The sequence below is a fragment of the Trichomycterus rosablanca genome, chromosome 2 (assembly GCF_030014385.1).
Source record: "Trichomycterus rosablanca isolate fTriRos1 chromosome 2, fTriRos1.hap1, whole genome shotgun sequence".
In the NCBI taxonomy this organism is placed as follows: domain Eukaryota; kingdom Metazoa; phylum Chordata; class Actinopteri; order Siluriformes; family Trichomycteridae; genus Trichomycterus; species Trichomycterus rosablanca.
In genome coordinates, this window is record NC_085989.1 from 57,471,369 (window position 1) to 57,491,470 (window position 20,102).

The window sequence follows — 20,102 nt, forward strand, 5'->3', positions numbered from 1 at the left end:
CCTGAGCAAGGCCCTTAACCCTCAATTGCTCATCGTGTTCAGCTCATTGTGTAAGTCGCTTTGGATAACAGCGTCTGCTAAATGCTGAAAATGTAAATGTAAATGACATTCCATCCAGGGTTGCCAGATTGCAACAGTGGTTTCCAGCCAAAAACCTTTTCAAAATCCACCAAAATACATGAAAACTCACCCAAAACAGCACAGGATCAGCAGATGATGTTCAGCATTTCAAAAATAATGAAGCAGTTAAACCAGCATGACCTACAAATGAATATCTTAAAATGTACAGATCAGTAATTATTCATTATAAATGGACACATTATTTTTGCTTGCATGTATTTGAAGTAGTTTAGCAAGTGTTTAAAATGCATTATATAGGATAGGACACACAACGCTTTGCTAGTAAATAAGAATAAACTTGCAAGCAATGAAAGAAGTTTAACCTCTCGTACATACTTGCTCACCTTCATATTCAGCTCAGCATCACTTGTCATTCCAGTTTCCAACAGGAGAACTATGTACACAAGTACACGAGCCAGGTTAACTATTAATGGGTGAATCAAATCTCCCCAACAACTGTGGGGAAGGACGGAATGTAGCCGCACATCCATGAGACTGGAAAGGAGCTGGAATCCCAAGTTTCTTGTGTTGTCTTTGAGTAGTGTCACTTGGGAAAACGCTCTCAACGGGTTGGATGTGATGGGAGAATGTAGGAATGTTTATATTCCAGCTGCTTTAGAAAGCAATCGTTTTTAATTTATATTTTAAGCTGCCAAAATGATTACAAACCAGCTCAAATTTTGTCCACCCGCCAAAGCGTGTTTTTCCCCCCCAATGTCCAACAAAATCCACCCAATTTGGCGGAAAACCACCCAATCTGGCAACATTGATTCCAACCACTTTTCTTCACTTTTTTTTTACAGCTAGACCTTCTGTGCGTTATCTTCTCAACACATCGAGTATTAGGTGCTCATGTACTCGACAACACTGTCCAAGTTACTCAGCAATCAAGGATCCATTAATAAATAATAAACGTAATAATTCATCACTGAGATGAGACTATATTGTGCTTCTTTGTTTGAATTATGGATCTGGTTCTCTTTCCAGAATCTCCACGTTGTAGACTCATCAGTTTATAATGGAATCACCAGAAGTGGAAAACGCTGCCTGTGTGAATATTCAGACAATAAAAAAGGAAGAAGATGAAGATGAAGGTTACCTTTGTAAGTGAACGTGATGCCACTACTACCCTCTGATTCAGATAATCCAGCCTGTACTGAATGACTTTTTGTTTTTAAACTACCCAGAATTCACTTTTGTTTTGTTTTTTTTACATATTATTGGACTTTAAGGTACAGCAGATACTCTGGAACACATCACTCTTGAGGGACATCAGCAGAACGATGGTTTTCAGGAAATGCCTGTGAAAGAGGAAGATGACCATGGTAAGACATTTTTCTGTAGTACAGTGGCTTGCAAAAGTATTCATACCCCTTGAACTTTTCCATATTTTGTCACATTACAACCACAAACATAAATATATTTCACTGGAATTTAATGTGAAAGACCAACACAAAGTGGTATACAATTGTGAAGTGGAACGAAAGTTATACATGATTCAAAACATTTTTTACAAATTAAAAACTGAAAAGTGCGGTGTGCAAAAGTATCCAGCCCCCCTGAGTCAATACTTTGTGGAACCACCTTTTGCTGCAATTACAGCTGCAAGTCTTTTAGGGTATGTCTCCACCAGCTTTGCACATCTAGTGACTGACATTTTTGCCCATTCTTCTTTGCAAAACAGCTCAAGCTCAGTCAGATTAGATGGAGAGCGTTTGTGAACAGCAGTTTTCAGATCTTGCCACAAATTCTCGATTGGGTTTAGGTCTGGACTTTGACTGGGCCATTCTAACACATTAATATGTTTTGTTTTAAACCATTCCATCGTAGCCCTGGCTTTATGTTTAGGGTCGTTGTCCTGCTGGAAGGTGAACCTCCGCCCCAGTCTCAAGTCTTTTGCAGACTCCAACAGGTTTTCTTCCAAGATTGCCCTGTATTTGGCTCCATCCATCTTCCCATCAACTTTGACCAACTTCCCTGTCCCTGCTGAAGAGAAGCAGCCCCAGTGCATGATGCTGCCACCACCATATTTGACAGTGGGGATGGTGTGTTCAGAGTGATGTGCAGTGTTAATTCTCCGCCACACATAGCGTTTTGCATTTAGGCCAAAAAGTTCAATTTTGGTCTCATCTGACCAGAGCACCTTGTTCCACATGTTTGCTGTGTCCCCAACATGGCTTCTGGCAAACTGCAAACGGGACTTTTTATGGTTTTCTTTTAACAATGGCTTTCTTCTTGCCACTCTTCCATAAAGACCACATTTGTGCAGTGCACGACTAATAGTTGTCCTGTGGACAGATTCCCCCACCTGAGCTGTGGATCTCTGCATTTCGTCCAGAGTCACCATGGGCCTCTTGGCTGCATCTCTGATCAGCGCTCTCCTCGTTCGGCCTGTAAGTTTAGGTGGACGGCCTTGTCTTGGTAGGTTTACAGTTGTTCCATACTCTTTCCATTTCCGGATAATGGATTGAACAGTGCTCCGTGAGATGTTCAAAGCTTGGGAAATCTTTTTATAGCCTAAGCCTGCTTTAAACTTCTTCACAACCTTATTCCTGACCTGTCTGGTGTGTTCTTTGGACTTCATAATGCTGTTTACTCCCCAATATTCTCTTAAACAACCAAGCTGTATTTGTACTGAGATTAGATTACACACAGGTGGACTCTTTTTAGTCATTAGCAGTCATCAGGCAACTTCTGAATGCAATTGGTTGCACTCAGAGAAAAGGGGGCTGGATACTTTTGCACACCGCACTTTTCAGTTTTTTATTTGTAAAAAATGTTTTGAATCATGTATAACTTTCGTTCCACTTCACAATTGTATACCACTTTGTGTTGGTCTTTCACATTAAATTCCAGTGAAATATATTTATGTTTGTGGTTGTAATGTGACAAAATATGGAAAAGTTCAAGGGGTATGAATACTTTTGCAAGCCACTGTATGTACTGAAGATTTGATATAGACCTTGTGTTTGCTTCAGTAGTACTTGTAGAATCTAATAATGTGTCTATGATTTCCAGTGGAACTTGTATTTAAACACTGGTGTGTTCCCAGTAATAACCTTGGCCTGCAGAACATTCTTTTTACTTGTACTTTACCAAGTCAGCATAATTCACTTATTATCTTTTGCTTACAAAGGTTTGTCTTGTTGTTCTCAAGCTTCTAAAACTCTAAAACTAAAATGTTATCAGCTCCACTTACCATATAGAAGCACTTTGTAGTTCTACAATTGCTGACTGTAGTCCATCTGTTTCTCTGCATGCTTTATTAGCTCCTTTCATGCTGTTCTTTAATGGTCAGGACCCCCACAGTGCAGGTATTATTTAGGTGGTGGATGATTCTCAGCACTGCAGTGACTCTGACATGGTGGTGGTGTGTTAGTGTGTGTTGTGCTGGTACGAGTGGATCTAAACACCTCACTGTCACTGCTGGACTGAGAATCGTCCACCGACCAAAAATATCCAGCCGACAGCGCCCCGTGGGCAGCGTCCTGTGACCACCGATGAAGGTCTAGCAGATGATCGACTCAAACAGCAGCAATAGATGAGCGATCGTCTCTGACTTTACATCTACAAGGTGGACCGACTAGGTAGGAGTGTAACACAGTTTATTATCTGTAGTGTCTCACATTAAGACTCTTTTTTTTCTGCTCCAGAAATGAACAACGCTTTCTCCTGCCCGGTGTGTTTCCTTTCCTGTACCACCCAAAACAACCTTCTCAAGCACATCAGGAGATGCCATCATGAGGAACACGAGACCCTGGTGAAATCTGAGGAGATGTGCTCCAGTGGTCAGCGGACCTCCACTGGTACGCAAAACACGAATATCTCCGATGGACAACAGACAACAAAAGACGTCTGCTCAGATTGCGGGAAGAGCTTTAGTTCCCAGAGCGCTCTTAAAAAACACCAGCGCATTCACACCGGAGAGAGACCGTACCATTGCTTAGAATGTGGGAAGCGCTTCAATCAACAAATCAATCTGAAAAAACACCAGCGCATTCACACAGGAGAGAGACCGTATTGCTGCTCGCAGTGTGGAAAGACTTTTAATCAGAAGAGTAACCTTAGGATACACCAGCGCATTCACACCGGAGAGAAACCGTACCAGTGCTCGCAGTGCGGGAAGAGTTTCAATCAACAGAGTAACCTGAAAATCCACCGGCGCATTCACACCGGAGAGAGGCCGTACCGGTGCTCACAGTGTGGGAGGAGCTTTATTCAGCAAAACGAATTTAAGATTCACCAGCGCGTTCACACTGGCGAGAAACCGTACTGCTGCTCGGAGTGCGGGAAAAGATTCGCTAACCAGAGTGCTTTCAGAGCCCACCGGCGCGTTCACACTGGTGAGAGACCGTATTGCTGCTCACAATGTGGAAAATGTTTTAGCGAGAGACCATCAGTGCACACAGTGTGAGAAGAGTTTTGCTCACCAGAGTGCTTTAAAAACACTAGCGCATTCACACAACAGAAGCCCGTATCAGTGCTCGCAGTGCTTACACAGCTTAACTGCTTCCAGTCCAAATATTTTTGCTTATGTGTGGAATCGGGTTTTACACACTCACCAAAACATGCCGTTATGTAATTTAGCGACTCTAAATTGTCCCATGGTGCAAGATCACCAGGCTGGGGGAGGGGGGGGGGGGGGGGGGGGGGTTCTTCCCGTGTTCTCCCCGTGTTCTCCCCGTGTCTGCGTGGGTTTCCTCCGGGTGCTCCGGTTTCCAAAAACATGCAGTCGGTTTAATTGGAGACACTGAATTGCCCTACAGGTGTGTGTGTGTGTGTGTCTGCCCTGCGATGGACTGGCGCCCCGTCCAGGGTGTTACTGTGTGCCTTGCGCCCATTGAAAAGCTGGAATAAGCTCCAGCACCCCCCACCGCGACCATGATTGGATAAGCGGTTAAGAAAGTGAGTGAGGCCGCTCAGGTGGCGCAGCGGTAAAAAGAAACGCGCTGCAACCAGGGCTGGATTCTGAGAAGCGTGGTATCGAATCCAGCCTTGCTTTACCGGTTCGAAGCCGAGTGGCTATATGAGCAACGATTGGCCGGTTGCTCATGTGGGGGGTGGGACAAAGAACCGGATGTGGGTCTCTCTCTGTCAGAATGCGATCGCGTTCTCTGCCGGTTGATTGGAGGCGCTTACACAGAGATGGGAGAGGGTGCCCTTAGGGTGTGTCTCTCCGCATGCAACGCTGGGTGGCGCCAAACTCGTCAATGTGTGGGTGGCAAAGATGCATCTGGCTGCTGCTCGTGTTTCGGAGGGGATACGGGTTAGCTTCAATCACCTCCGTCAGGGCAGGGTTCAGCATAGACAGAGAGGAAGCACGATGCTAATTGAACAATTGGATGCGCTAAAAGGGGAGAAAAAGGGGTAAAAATAAAAAATAAAAATAAAAAAAAAAAGAAAGTGAGTGAGAACATGTGATTGTTACCGGTCTGTACTGATGAATTTCTGTGTGTTGGTCGGTGGGTGGGTATTTTAAGGATGGCCATTGCTTTGTGATGGTTGGCTACACAGATGCCTCCAGTATGTCTGGTAGCTCTAGTAATGAGTCTTTTGGGTACCTCATAACACAATCAAAGTCACATAACTTAAGGAACCTCATGTGGTTCAGTAGCTTCTTTTCTGTTCTGGCCATCTCGATCACTCGCTCATTGGTCATCATCTTCCTCCGTTAGATCTTCGGCAGTCTTTTGATGCTCCTGCCAAACTCACAACCTCACATTACGTTCTTTCTTCACATATGAATGGAATTCCAGGTGGCGGTACGTTAACTCCTGTAGGACACGTTTTCTCAGACGGGGACGACGCCCAGATGGGCCGGCATCCTGTAAAAGAGGAAGAACCTCAGTGTGACCTGGGTAAGACGTCTGTCGCATTTGTCTCTGATGTTTTAATGCGTTTCAGTAATACTAACATCTGCTGCAACTACTACTGATATATACACCGAGCAGGCATAACATTATGACCACTGAGAGGTGAATTGAATAACACTGATCATCTCTTCATCATGGCACCTGTTGTTGGGGGGGGGGGGGGGGTATATTAGGCAGCAAGTGAACATTTTATCCTCAGAGTTGATGGCTAGACGACTGGATCAGAGCATCTCCAAACCTGCAGCTCTTGTGGGGTGCGTCCCGGTCTGCAGTGGTCATTATCTATCAAAAGTGTAAACCGGCGACAGGGTAATGAGCGGCCAAGACTCATTGATGCACGTGTGGTCCGATCCAACAGACGAGCTGCTGTAGCTCAGACTGCTGAAGAAGTTCATGCTGGTTCTGATAGAAAGGTGTCAGAATACACAGAGCAGAATCACAGTTTGATGTGTATGGAGCTGCAGACCAGTCAGGGTGCCCGTACTGACCCCTGTCCACCACCGAAAGCACCAATAATGGGCACTGGACCACGGAATGGAAGAAGGTGGCCTGGTCTGATAAATCACGGCCGGGTGCGTGTGCATCGCTTACCTGGGGAACACGCGGCACCAGGATGCATTATGGGAAGAAGACGAGTGTGATGCTTTGGGCGACGTTCTGCTGGGAAACCTCGGGTCCTGCATCCATGTGGACGTTACTCTGACACGTAGCTCCTACCTGAGCATCCTTACAGATCATGTTCACCCTCACATGGAGATGCTTCCCTGATATCTGTGGCCTCTTTCAGCAGGATGATGCTCCCTGATACACAAGGTTTGAGGAGAACAACGACCAGTTTGGCCTCCAAATTCCCCAGATCTCGATCCAATCGAGCATCTGTGGGACGTGCTGGACAAACGAGTCCGATCCATGGAGGCTCCACCTCACAACTTACAGGAGTTAAAGGATCTGCTGCTGATATCTTGGTGGCAGATGCCACAGCACACCTTCAGGGGTCTAGTGGAGTCCATGCTTTGATGAGTCAGGGGGACCAACACAATATTAGGAAGGTGGTCATAATGTACTTTGACAAAGAGTCTCAGTCTGGGTGAAATGAAGTAAATGGATTCTAACAGTGTTGGTTCATATTTTTCCTTCATTCTTTCTCAGCTCAGAAGAATCTTCTCCAGCACAACGACAAACACGAGACGCTGGTCACATCTGAGAGGATGGAATATGAAGATCTGACGGCCACCACAAGCTCCAGCGGTCAGCAAACATCCACTGGTGCTCTGAGCGTGGACTCCTTATACAGACAGAAGCAGAAAAAAATGGACTTCTGCTCCGATTGTGGGAAGAGCTTTAGCTGCCAGAGTGCTCTTAAAGTACACCGGCGCATTCACACCGGAGAGAAACCGTATCAGTGCTCACAGTGTGGGAAAAATTTTAGTCAACAGATTAATCTGAAGAAGCACCAGCTCATTCACACTGGAGAGAAACCGTACTGCTGCTCGCAGTGTGGAAAAAAATTCAGTCAGCAAATTAACCTAAAAAAACACCAGCGCATTCACACCGGAGAGAAACCCTATTGCTGCTTACAGTGTGGAAGGAGTTTTAATCAGCAAAGTAACCTTAGAATCCATCAGCGCATTCACACTGGAGAGAAGCCGTATCAGTGCTCAGAGTGCGGGAAGAGTTTCAATCAACAGAGCAACCTGAAAATCCACCAGCGCATTCACACCGGAGAGAAACCGTATCAGTGCTCACATTGCGGGAGGAGTTTTATTCAACAGAGCGAGTTTAAAATCCACCAGCGCATTCACACCGGAGAGAGACCGTATTGCTGCTCGTACTGTGGCAAATGTTTTACTAACCCGAGTGCTTTTAGAACCCACCAGCACATTCACACTGGAGAGAAACCGTATTGCTGCACACAGTGTGGAAAGATTTATACTAACCTGAGCGCTTTTAAAGCCCACCAGCGCATTCACACCAGAGAGAGACCGTATTGCTGCTTGCACTGTGGGAAGAGTTTTTCTGACCGGAGTTCCCTCAAAAGCCACCGGCGCATTCACACCGGAGACAAACCGTATCCGTGCTCACAGTGTGGGAAGAGTTTTAATCAACAGAGTCATCTGAAAGCCCACCAGCGCATTCACACCGGAGAGAAACCCTATCAGTGCTCACAGTGTAACAAGAGTTTTACCTACCAAAGTGCTTTAAAAAAGCACAAGCGCATTCACACGGGAGAGAAACCGTATCAGTGCTCACACTGTGAAAAGCGTTTTACTGACTTGAGCGCTTTCAAAACACACCAGCGCATTCACACTGGAGAGAAGCCGTATCAGTGTGCGAAGTGTGAACGCAGCTTTACTTATTTATCAACGCTTAAAGAACACAAATGCACCGACTCTGATCCATCACTTGTTTACTTCTTTACCCAGAATTCTCAAAGAAAATGATCAGCAGTCGTTATATACTGTTACATGTGCACAGATTAGCTGGTTCTTCCTCATGAATGTTCTTACGGACAGATAAGTGGGTGAGTAATGCCCTCTGATAGACTGGTGCCCTGTCCAGGATGTGTTTCTGCCTTAAAGTACCCAGCAATGCTATAACAATCACCTGAGACTCCATAGTTACCACCTAGCAACATCCCAATCAACTCAAAGCAGCTACCTGAACTACCACAGTAACACCCTAGCGACTACCTTGGACACCATATCAAAACACCTAGTGACACCATAGTGTATTATAAATGTAAGATCTGAAAGGTCATGTATGTATTATAAAGCATGAAATATAATAACATTTATTTGCTTTTTCTTTCCTGATTGTGCTTATCTACTCCTTTGGTTCGTCTGTCTACTATGAGGGCTAGAGCTTTTAGCTACTCTGCCCAGAGATGAGCACACACAGCGACTTCAGACTCGACTCGGACTCATTTCAAATGACTTGGACTCGACTCATGACTCACAAAAAAAAAAGACTCGTAAACAACAAGAGTCCCTAGTTTTTATTACAGATGAATGAAACGTGTCATTTTCTGCTCTCTAATAATAATAATAATAATAATAATAATAATAATAATAATAATAACGCTCCGGCCGTCTTAACCCACAACACACACAATGTGTAAATGTTCCAGCAGCTTCCGGTGTAGTGATGAAGCATCGCTCCCTACTCCCTACACAGTCTGAAGTTCACTTCATTTGAACATTTCCGTTCCCTCTGGATTGGAATCTCACTTAAAATGGTGGAATACCCTACGTAGTGCACTTCACAGGAACGACCGGGGTGAATGGAACGCTCCTACAGAATCGGTGCTAATGGTTGTAAGAACCGCTTTCTGAACCAATCAGATCTTCTGATTGTAATTGTTAGTAAGAAATGCTGTTATTTGCATTTATTCAGTTTGCGTCACACAGATGACGTGGTAATGAAACGCTCGATCGGCTTTTACTTCACAACCGGGAAAAGTTTGGAGGTTTTTAATTATAAGCACATTTACAAAATAACGGATTCTGTTCCTAATGGGACGCACGCTTATAAATGTAATAGCATCTGGAAGAACAGAAGCTCAGGTAAGCTGTGTTTTTGCTGTGTTTGGGATTTTGGCCGCTGTGCCGTGATTTATCGAGCGCTTTTGTTCTGTAATGAAAACAAAACGTATCAGTTGAAGCTTTTAACTGGAACCTTCTTGTTACAGAAATTACATTCATTTACACGATGAGGAGGAAAGTAAAGGCACGAAGTAACACGGCTAAATACACTCGCTAATCTGTTGTTGTTTTTATCTGAGCTTACAGATTATTTCTTTATTTCTACGCTACATTTATAATATATGTTTTGTGTAGATTATATTGACTTGTGACTTGACTCGGACTCTAGTCTAAAGACTCGTGACTTGACTCGGACTAAAGACTCGTGACTCGACTCGGACTCTGATTTTGTGACTTGTGAACATCTCTGACTCTGCCCCATATCTCTGGAACTCTCTCCCTTCTGGCATTCACGCCATTGATTCTTTCCCTAGCTTCAAAACACGTACTTAAACATACTTTAAACTTGCCTACCCTTAATCTGTGTACTATTAATATTGTATTAACCAACCACATGTTTATATTTATCAGTGGTAAATCTATCTTACTGTGTGCAGGACAACAATCCACCCAAGGGAATCACTTTTTTTTTTACTCACACCCACACACACTTTTGACATTTAAAGCAGCCAGCCCACTTGGGAGGGAACCCAAAGAGACAAAATATAAAATGAACACACTGAGTGGAACTATGTTCTTTAAGTCCCTGGTGCTTCAGGTTCCCACAGTGATTTTACAAACTTTGTATGCCGAGGCCATAGAAATATAATGACACATTCATGTTTATAATACAGTGTATCACAAAAGTGAGTACACCCCTCACATTTTTGCAAATATTTGATTATATCTTTTCATGGGACAACACTATAGACATGAAACTTGGATGTAACTTAGAGTAGTCAGTGTACAGCTTGTATAGCAGTGTAGATTTACTGTCTTCTGAAAATAACTCAACACACAGCCATTAATGTCTAAATAGCTGCAACATAAGTGAGTACACCCCACAGTGAACATGTCCAAATTGTGCCCAAATGTGTCGTTGTCCCTCCTTGGTGTCATGTGTCAAGGTCCCAGGTGTAAATGCGGAGCAGGGCTGTTAAATTTGGTGTTTTGGGTACAATTCTCTCATACTGGCCACTGGATATTCAACATGGCACCTCATGGCAAAGAACTCTCTGAGGATGTGAGAAATAGAATTGCTGCTCTCCACAAAGATGGCCTGGGCTATAAGAAGATTGCTAACACCCTGAAACTGAGCTACAGCATGGTGGCCAAGGTCATACAGCGGTTTTCCAGGACAGGTTCCACTCGGAACAGGCTTCGCCAGGGTCGACCAAAGAAGTCGAGTCCACGTGTTCGGCGTCATATCCAGAGGTTGGCTTTAAAAAGATAGACACATGAGTGCTTCCAGCATTGCTGCAGAGGTTGAAGACGTGGGAGGTCAGCCTGTCAGTGCTCAGACCATACACCGCACACTGCATCAACTCGGTCTGCATGGTCGTCATCCCAGAAGGAAGCTGACGCACAAGAAAGCCCGCAAACAGTTTGCTGAAGACAAGCAGTCCAAGAACATGGATTACTGGAATGCCCTGTGGTCTGACGAGACCAAGATAAACTTGTTTGGCTCAGATGGTGTCCAGCATGTGTGGCGGCGCCCTTGTGAGAAGTACCAAGACAACTGTATCTTGCCTACAGTCAAGCATGGTGGTGGTAGCATCATGATCTTGGGCTGCATGAGTGTTGCTGGCACTGGGGAGCTGCAGTTCATTGAGGGAAACATGAATTCCAACATATACTGTGACATTCTGAAACAGAGCATGATCCCCTCCCTTCGAAAACTGGGCCTCATGGCAGTTTTCCAACAGGATAACGACCCCAAACACAACCTCCAAGATGACAACTGCCTTGCTGAGGAAGCTGAAGGTAAAGGTGATGGACTAAACCCAATTGAGCACCTGTGGCGCATCCTCAAGTGTAAGGTGGAGGAGTTCAAGGTGTCTAACATCCACCAGCTCCGTTATGTCATCATGGAGGAGTGGAAGAGGATTCCAGTAGCAACCTGTGCAGCTCTGGTGAATTCCATGCCCAGGAGGGTTAAGGCAGTGCTGGATAATAATGGTGGTCACACAAAATATTGACACTTTGGGCACAATTTGGACATGTTCGCTGTGGGGTGTACTCACTTATGTTGCAGCTATTTAGACATTAATGGCTGTGTGTTGAGTTATTTTCAGAAGACAGTAAATCTACACTGCTATACAAGCTGTACACTGACTACTCTAAGTTATATCCAAGTTTTATTTCTATAGTGTTGTCCCATGAAAAGATATAATAAAATATTTGCAGAAATGTGAGGGGTGTACTCACTTTTGTGATACACTGTACATGTTGGGGAGAACCGTGACTAACACGCCCCCTTTGAGAGGTGTGCAGTAGCCGACTGCATCTTTTCACCTGCACAAGGGTTCATACGGGGCTCTGTCTTGCATACAGAGGTTTGCACATTGATCTCTATTATCCCCCGTCTATCTGTATATGAGGAATCCTGTCCAGTGATAGCTCAGTGGTTAAGGTACTAGACTAGTAAACAGAAGGTTGCCGGTTCAAGCCCCGCCACCACCAAGTTGCCACTGTTGGGTCCCTGAGCAAGGCCCTTAACCCTCAATTGCTCATCGTGTTCCGCTCCTTGTGTAAGTCGCTTTGGATAAAAGCGTCTGCTAAATGCTGAAAATGTAAATGTTTGAGCGCCCAGCCTGCCGGATGCACAGCTGAAGATCGAAGTCACAAGTTTGAGATGTCAGCTCCAATGTGCTGGGGTATTTTACCTTCTACATCAGTTTAGAATAAAACAGAATGCATTTATTTGTTATATTTACATATAAACAAGTAGAATACAATGAAATTTTATAAGACATTGTACGGCACCTCTGGAGCAGACAGGGTTGCCCTGCTAAGGGGCTCAATGACTGCACCCAATACAACACCACTGTCCCTGTGTTTTTAAGGGCCACACTACATCTCCCCATTCGCTTGTTAAGTGTGACGTCACGCGTAATTTCCGGGGCCAAACGAACCTAATCGCAAACGCAAACAACTACGGCTAAACCTGTGAACCTTTTTATATATATATTGTAAGATCCATATTGCATCAATTGTAATGATCTATGTTTATTGTCATAAATATTTTCTCTTTGGTTAAAGAATACTTATTTGAGGTGACTTGGTATTTCAGCTATTGATGATTTTTCCTGGTAATCAGTGTATGCTGTTATTCATTAATCCTCTTCGGTGGAGCCTGCGGGGGGGCAGAATTGTACTGACTCTATATACCGACAATATTTATCAAATATACGGTAAGAAAGAGGACGTGGAGCAACAGATTTATGATCGTAGTTTTGTTTGTTATACGCCAATTGCGAACATAGTGAGTTTTTATAAGAAACTTGGATTAACGGATGAGTCAATGTAAGAAGAAAGTTAAAATAAATTCTGTTTGTGGGAAACTTAAGGAACTCGTGTTGCTGTCGTTGGAAATTGGATTTACAAACATTACCCGAGTCATAAAAGTCTAGTCCTTCTCAATAGCTGTCTGGACGAGAAAAGGTCTTATTATATACATATATTATATTATATATTAGAAACATACATTAAGATACAAATAAGACAAGATGTGCAGTACACTAGGGCACTTCAGGTCATCTGAATATCATGAAAAGTTCATGTCATTATTTCATTTCATGTCACCTCATCAAGAGGTAAGCGCTCATATTTTTAATTCATTACATGAAAACTGACATTTCTAACTCTTTGGTTTTACTTTTAATCAGTATAGCTTATAGCTTATATAGTAAAAATCCAGAATCTCACATTATTATATGAAATAAAATAAAGCTTGAAACACGTGTAATGAATATACAATGACAGTTTACCTTTTTACATTGAATTATGAACAAAAATATTACTTCATCATATCTAATCGCAAGGAAAGCAGTAAAAAGACAGTTGGGTAGTTTTTTTTCGACTCGGACCTGTTGAAGCAGTACGGGACACAGCACTGTGGCATACTGAAAATACGAGGGACTCAGCCAACTTGGACCCGGATGTGACGTATCATAAGGTCGACACGTCACCACTTAACAAGCGGATTATGTGAGTCTTATATGGTGTGATTTCATCGTTCAGTCCATTCTCCAGTGCAGCAGGTGGCTTTAATGCAGCTCCTCAGCTGCTTCATAACCCGACATTAAACCACTGCAGAAGAAGCAGCTTCAGCAGCTGGTGTGTTTGCACCAGTGTAAGTAAAATATTGATTTATTTATGAATTATGCTTGAATTATTACCTACATTTGAATCATTAATAAAACTAAAGTTCATAATAAAACGTCAAATGTGAGGATTTGAGGAGCTTTAACTCTTTCCATATACACACACGAACTGCTAGCTGCTCCGCTAACTGTTAGCATCACACCTGAGTCAGTACTGATGAACCGATTCTGAATCGATCTGGCAAAATGATTCTCTTAAATGATATAGAAACATCAGGTTATTTTAGCTTTGTTTACAAGCTGTTTTTACAGTTTTATAGACTCATATAAAATATTATTCATTATTTTAGCCTGGTTTAAAGGTGGTTTTATAGAAACACATGGAGTTGTTTTGTTTACACGTGATTTTTACACTTTTATAGACGAAATAACATCTTTTAGATGATTTCAACCATTGCAGACTTCTAGATTAGATTCTGATTTGTTTAGTGAAGAAACTGCAGTGGATTTATTTGTGTTTTAAGCATTTGCTTGGGAAGGTGAAATGATGACAATAAGAGTAATTGCGTATGGGAATTATGGGCATAACATTATGACCACTGACAGGTGAAGTGAATAACGCCGATTATCTCTTCATCACGGCACCTGTTAGTGGTGACAAAGTTGATGTTAGAAGCAGGAAAAATGGGCGAGCGTGACGTGAGGATCTGAGCGAGTTTGACGAGGGCCAGATTGTGATGGCTAGACGACCGGGTCAGAGCATCTCCAAAACTGCAGCTCTTGTGGGGTGTGTCCCGGTCTGCAGTGGTCAGTATCTATCAAACGTGCTCCAAGGAAGGAACAGTGGTAAACCGGCGACAGGGTCATGGGCAGCCGAGACTCATCGATGCCCGTGTGGTCCGATCCAACACACTCCTCCTGTAGCTCAAACTGCTGAGGAAGGTTGCTGGTTCTGATAGAAAGGTGTCAGAATACACAGAGCATCACAGTCTGTTGCGTATGGGGCTGCAGACCAGTCAGGGTGACCATGCTGACCCCTGTCCACCACCGAAAGCACCAACAATGGGCACGTGAGCATCGGAGCTAGACTACGGAACAATGGAAGAAGGTGGCCTGGTCTGATGAGCACAACAACCAGTTTTGAGGTGTCGACTCGGCCTCCGAATTCTCCAGATCTCGATCCAATCCAGCATCTGTGGGACGTGCCGGACAAACGAGTCCGATCCATGGAGGCCCCACCTCACAACTTACAGGGGTTAAAGGATCTGCTGCTGACCTCTTGGTGCAGATACCACAGCACATCTTCAGGGGTCTAGTGGAGTCCAGGCCTCGACGGGTCAGGGGAACAACACAATATTAGGAAGATGGTTATAATGTTGTGCCTGATCATTGTATGTTAGGGTTAAGGTACTGGACTAGCAATTGAAAGGTTGCTGGTTTAAGTCCAAACTCTGACAGGTTGCCACTGTTGGGCCCTTGAGCAATAACTTATCTTTTTTTATTTTTTTATTTACAAATAACCTAAAACAATAGACAGTTTTACTAAACTAGTCCCTAAACTGCTGTCCTACACTAAAGAAAACTAATAAAACTAATAGTACTGATCACAGCACAAACCAGAGCCAATGGGCTTTGCATGGGTGCACACCTCACTGAATGTATACATCTAGGGCAGTGGTGTCCAAACTTTGTTCTAGGAGGGCCAGATTTGATAATGTGAAAGTGCCCGAGGGCCGACAGTCCCTGATGACCTTATTTTAAACAATAAAATATACATATAATACATTGTTATTTAATCATTTTATTTTCACACAGCGAACAACAACCAAATATAAACATTCAGGTGCCAAACATGGTTTGGGTTTAAACTATAACAATGCACGGCTGCCTGTGGAGTATTTCCTGTCATACAGAACCATAAGACAAAAGAGAAAAAAAGATTCATATTGAACAATCCTTGACACTGTGCTTAAGTTATCTGGCTAACTCAGAAATCATGCTTTTCAAAATATTCTGATCTAATATTGTGCATTAATAAAACATCAAAACACAGATATGATTATTTCATAGATTCATTTCATTATTTCATATTTTCATAGATCTAAGAAAAGCTTTTAATACTGTGTTGTGCAGAAACATGACTGGGATATACTGGTCTAAATTACCATTTAATACCTATAAATACCTGAAACAGTCAAGTCACCAGACATTATCTTTACTGTGTAAATCATAGTCCATATAAATATCAGATACAAACTTCACAAATATAAATCATGTTTACAACCATGTGACTGAATAACCTGAATAAACTGTAGAGATGAAACATCACACAGTAAACGAGTTTCACTTCTTTCTCACACAGTACCGGAGGGGAAGGAGGCGGAGATAAGCGTTTTTTCTTATTTTTTTTTATTTTTTTAATTATCTATTTTTTTCCCACTTTTTCCCCCCAATTTTTATCCTCATTCTAGTCGTGTCCAATTACCCTGATTATGTCCTCTATACTGGTTCAACCCCTTGCCGCTGACTGAGGACGCCACTCAACCGAATTGCGCCCCCTCCGGCACGCAATCGGTACAGACTTGCATTTTACACCCGCACGAGCCGAGTTCATACACCGAGAGACACCGCGCACGGAGGGTCACACCCCCCTCGATGTTATTCCTCAGCCCTGTGCAGGCGCCGTCAGCCAACCAGCAGCGGCCGCAGTTTTACCAGTCATGAGGACCTATGCTCCGACTCTACCCGCTAAGCCCATGAACAACAGCCAAACGTTGTTCATACTGCCGCCCAACCCAGTTGGAAAGGTAGAGCCGAGTTTCGATACGATGTATCTAGAAACCCAACTCTGGTGCGCTAGCGTACTTTTTACCGCTGCGCCACCTGATCGGCTGATAAGCGGTTTTGATGGACAGCTCTAGCAGCCAATGGAGATACTCGTTACAGAGAATGCGTGATTTCATTCATCTTTTCATTGGTCATTTTGATATTCGCTGCTATGGACAGACGGAGATTTATACCCACAATCAACACGTTTAAAAAAAAAACACTTTGTGTTTTTGTACTTCTGTCTGCTGGAGTGTTTCTACCTATTGATCTGTCTGTCTATTATATGTTTAATAATGCAGTCAGCAGAAATGGGAGACCTCATCCAAATGGATCTACGAGATGAAGACTTCCAGAATAAAATAATAAAAAAGGAGGAAGATGAAGATGAAGGTTACTTCTGTAAGTAAATAAGCCACTTTTTACCAGACAGTGTGGTTAGTATTGGACTCATGTGAGAATGGGGATGATGGATTAGAACCTGTACTTGTGCTGCTACACTCCAGTCTGGATTTATGTTCTAACCTAACTAGGATTCATGTATTGATGGAGTTTCAGGTGAAGGAACCTTAATCCCTGTGGAACACGTCACCCCTGAGGGACGCCTCGCTTCAGTGGGAGGTTTCCAGATGAACCCTGTGAAGAAGGAGGAGCATGAAGATGAAGATAAACTCAGTAAGACATTTTGGCATCTCTTGCTCTGGCATTTTAAGTCCTCGTTGTCTGATTGCTGTTTGCACCACTGTACTGACCCTTGCTGCCAAACCTCGGTCTGATAACATCGTTCCCCTTATATCAGATTCAAACACCCCCAATGTCTAATATACTCCGGGCGTATCCAGAGGAAGCGACTCAATCAGGTCCTGGTAGGTTCTCACAGGTATCTGGAGCCATGCTGACTGCAGTGCATCCCACAGCTGCTGGAGGTGCCTGGGGGAGGATCCACAGAGCCAACGCGACCATCGGGGTCCCACAGATGCTCAGTTGGGTTCAATTAGGGGAATTAGGGGACCAGGGGAGTAATTGGTCAGTCTTGGTCATGCTCTTCCAACCAGTGTGGGACATTTCTGGCCGTGTGACGTGATTTTTCTTCATTGCTTCACAGAGACCGAACGTGAGGATCTGACGCCCACCAGAAGCTCCAGTGATCAGCAAACGTCCTCTGGTACCGTCAGCGGTAACGTCTGCTCGCAGTGTGGGAAGAGCTTCAGTAAACAGAGTAACTTCAAAACTCACCAGCGCATTCACACAGGCGAGAAACCGTACCAGTGCTCACAGTGCGGGAAACGCTTTTATCAACGGAGCGATCTCAAAAAACACCAGCGCATTCACACCGGAGAGAGACCGTACCAGTGCTTACAGTGCGGAAAGAGTTTTAATCGACAGTGTCATCTCAAAAGACACCAGCGCATTCACACCGGAGAGAAACCGTATCAGTGCTCACAGTCTGATAAGACTTTTAATCCGAATCTGACGCCCACCAGAAGCTCCGGTCCTGTCAGCATTAACACGTCTCTCAGTAGAAAAGAGAAAGAAGTCATCATCTGCTCAGATTGTGGAAAGAGCTTCAGTTGTCAGAGCGCTCTTAAAGTACACCAGCGCATTCACACTGGAGAGAAACTCTATCAATGTTTACAGTGTGGGAGGAGCTTTAATAAACAGAGTAACTTTAAAACTCACCAGCGCATTCATACTGGAGAGAAACCGTATCAGTGCTCACAGTGTGGGAAGAGTTTTTATCAACAGAGTGATCTGAAAAAACACCAGCGCATTCACACCGGAGAGAGGCCGTATCAGTGCTCACAGTGTGGGAAAAGTTTTAATCGACAGAGTCATCTCAAAATTCACCAGCGCATTCACACTGGAGAGAAGCCGTATTTTTGTTCACAGTGTGGGAAGAGTTTTAATACACACAGTAGTCTCAAAATACACCAGCGCATTCACACCGGAGAGAAACCGTATCAGTGCTCGCAGTGTAAGAAGAGTTTTAATCAACAGAGCGTTTTTAAAATACACCAGCGCATTCACACTGGGGAAAAACCTTATCAGTGCTCACAGTGTGGGGAGAGTTTTATTCAAAAAAATAAACTTACAGTACACCAGCGCATTCACACCGGAGAGAAACCGTATCAGTGCTCAGAGTGTGGAAAAGGTTTCATTCAACAAGTTCAACTTAAGAAGCACCAGTGCATTCACAGTGAAGAAAAACTGCATGAGTGCTCACAGTGTGGAATGTGTTTTAATACGCATAGCAGTCTCAAAACCCACCGGCGCATTCACACTGGAGAGAAACCGTATCAGTGCTCACAGTGTGCGAAGAGCTTCAATGAACAGAGTAAACTCAAAACTCACCAGCTCATTCACACCGGAGAGAAACCCTATCAATGCATACAGTGTGGGAAATGTTTTAATCGACAGTGTCACCTCAAAAGGCACCAGCGCATTCACACCGGAGAGAAACCGTATCAGTGCTCACAGTGCGGGAAGAGTTTCAATCAACAGAGCGATCTGAAAATACACCAGCACATTCACACCGGAGAGAAACCGTATCAGTGCTCGCAGTGCGGGAAGAGTTTTAATCAGCGGAGTATTCTCAAGAAACACCAGCGCATTCACACCGGTGAAAAACCATATCAGTGCTCACAATGTGGAAACTGCTTTGCTTATGTATCAACACTTAAGAGACACAAGTGTGAAACAGAAGCATCAGATTTTGCTGAACAAACCAACAGGTTATTTTTTAATACCACATTCCCAACGCCACAATCACCAGCAGTTAGCAGCTAAAAATCGGATTAGTGTAGCAGTATTATTGTACTTAGCACCATGTTGGGTTTCCCTCCCCAAAACATGCTAGTTTCTGGACTGACTACTGTAAATGAGACATTATTATTAGTGTCATCCTTATTGGTGTCATGCTACAGCACTTGCCTTCCAATCAGGGTAGTGTTTATAATTCCAGGTATCCCATGACTCTTCCAAGATCACGGACTATGGTGGACAGGAGAAGCTCTTCGTTAGGGAAAGATGAGACATTTTAGCATCAGCATCTCAACCAGTGCAACACATTATTTGATCATCAAGTCTTGCCTGTTTGCCAGAAGAAGACCAGCCTAACTGGAACATGGTGTGATATCTGTCATTACCAATAATCTGCCTTTGTTAGGTATTGGAATGGGTTCAGGCTTTAACCAGGGTGAATTAAATGTGCCAACCTGCTCACCAGTGTTGCTTAGTAAAGGCCTAGTCACTCCTTCCTGCTCCGGTAATGTAAAGTCTTGGTTTCAGTGTGTTTCTCCAAATGACTGTAGGTCAGGGGTGTGGAGATCCAGAGCGACTTACAGAAGTGCTTCCATAGTGAACATTACCTTAATCTACAGTAGATTAAGTACAACAGTCCAAGACACAAATCTGCTGAAACCTGTTAGAACCACAAA

General features: G+C 43.7%; 1 protein-coding gene and 1 long non-coding RNA gene across 2 annotated transcripts; both read left to right on the forward strand.

Moving 5' to 3' along the window:
- Window positions 1–1,179: 1,179 nt before the first annotated feature.
- Window positions 1,180–3,857, forward strand: LOC134336238 (uncharacterized). Its single transcript, XR_010015701.1, has 3 exons — window positions 1,180–1,223; window positions 1,353–1,445; window positions 3,774–3,857. It is a non-coding gene; the product is annotated as an uncharacterized LOC134336238 (long non-coding RNA).
- LOC134302825 (zinc finger protein 239-like) lies at window positions 1,418–17,791 on the forward strand. The gene is made up of 5 exons (XM_062988041.1): window positions 1,418–1,445; window positions 3,774–4,463; window positions 5,877–5,978; window positions 7,143–7,357; window positions 17,771–17,791. The coding sequence occupies exons 1-5, from the start codon at window positions 1,418–1,420 to the stop codon at window positions 17,789–17,791; spliced, it is 1,056 nt and encodes a 351-aa protein (XP_062844111.1).
- The last annotated feature ends 2,311 nt before the right edge of the window (window positions 17,792–20,102 follow it).

Coding starts and splice junctions, on each gene's coding strand:
- LOC134302825 (XM_062988041.1), top strand. CDS start 1,418: ATGCCTGTGAAAGAGGAAGATGACCATG. Junction 5,979..7,142: donor AGAACCTCAGTGTGACCTGG/GTAAGACGTCTG, acceptor ATTCTTTCTCAG/CTCAGAAGAATCTTCTCCAG. Junction 7,358..17,770: donor GCTGCCAGAGTGCTCTTAAA/GTACACCGGCGC, acceptor ATTGCTTCACAG/AGACCGAACGTGAGGATCTG.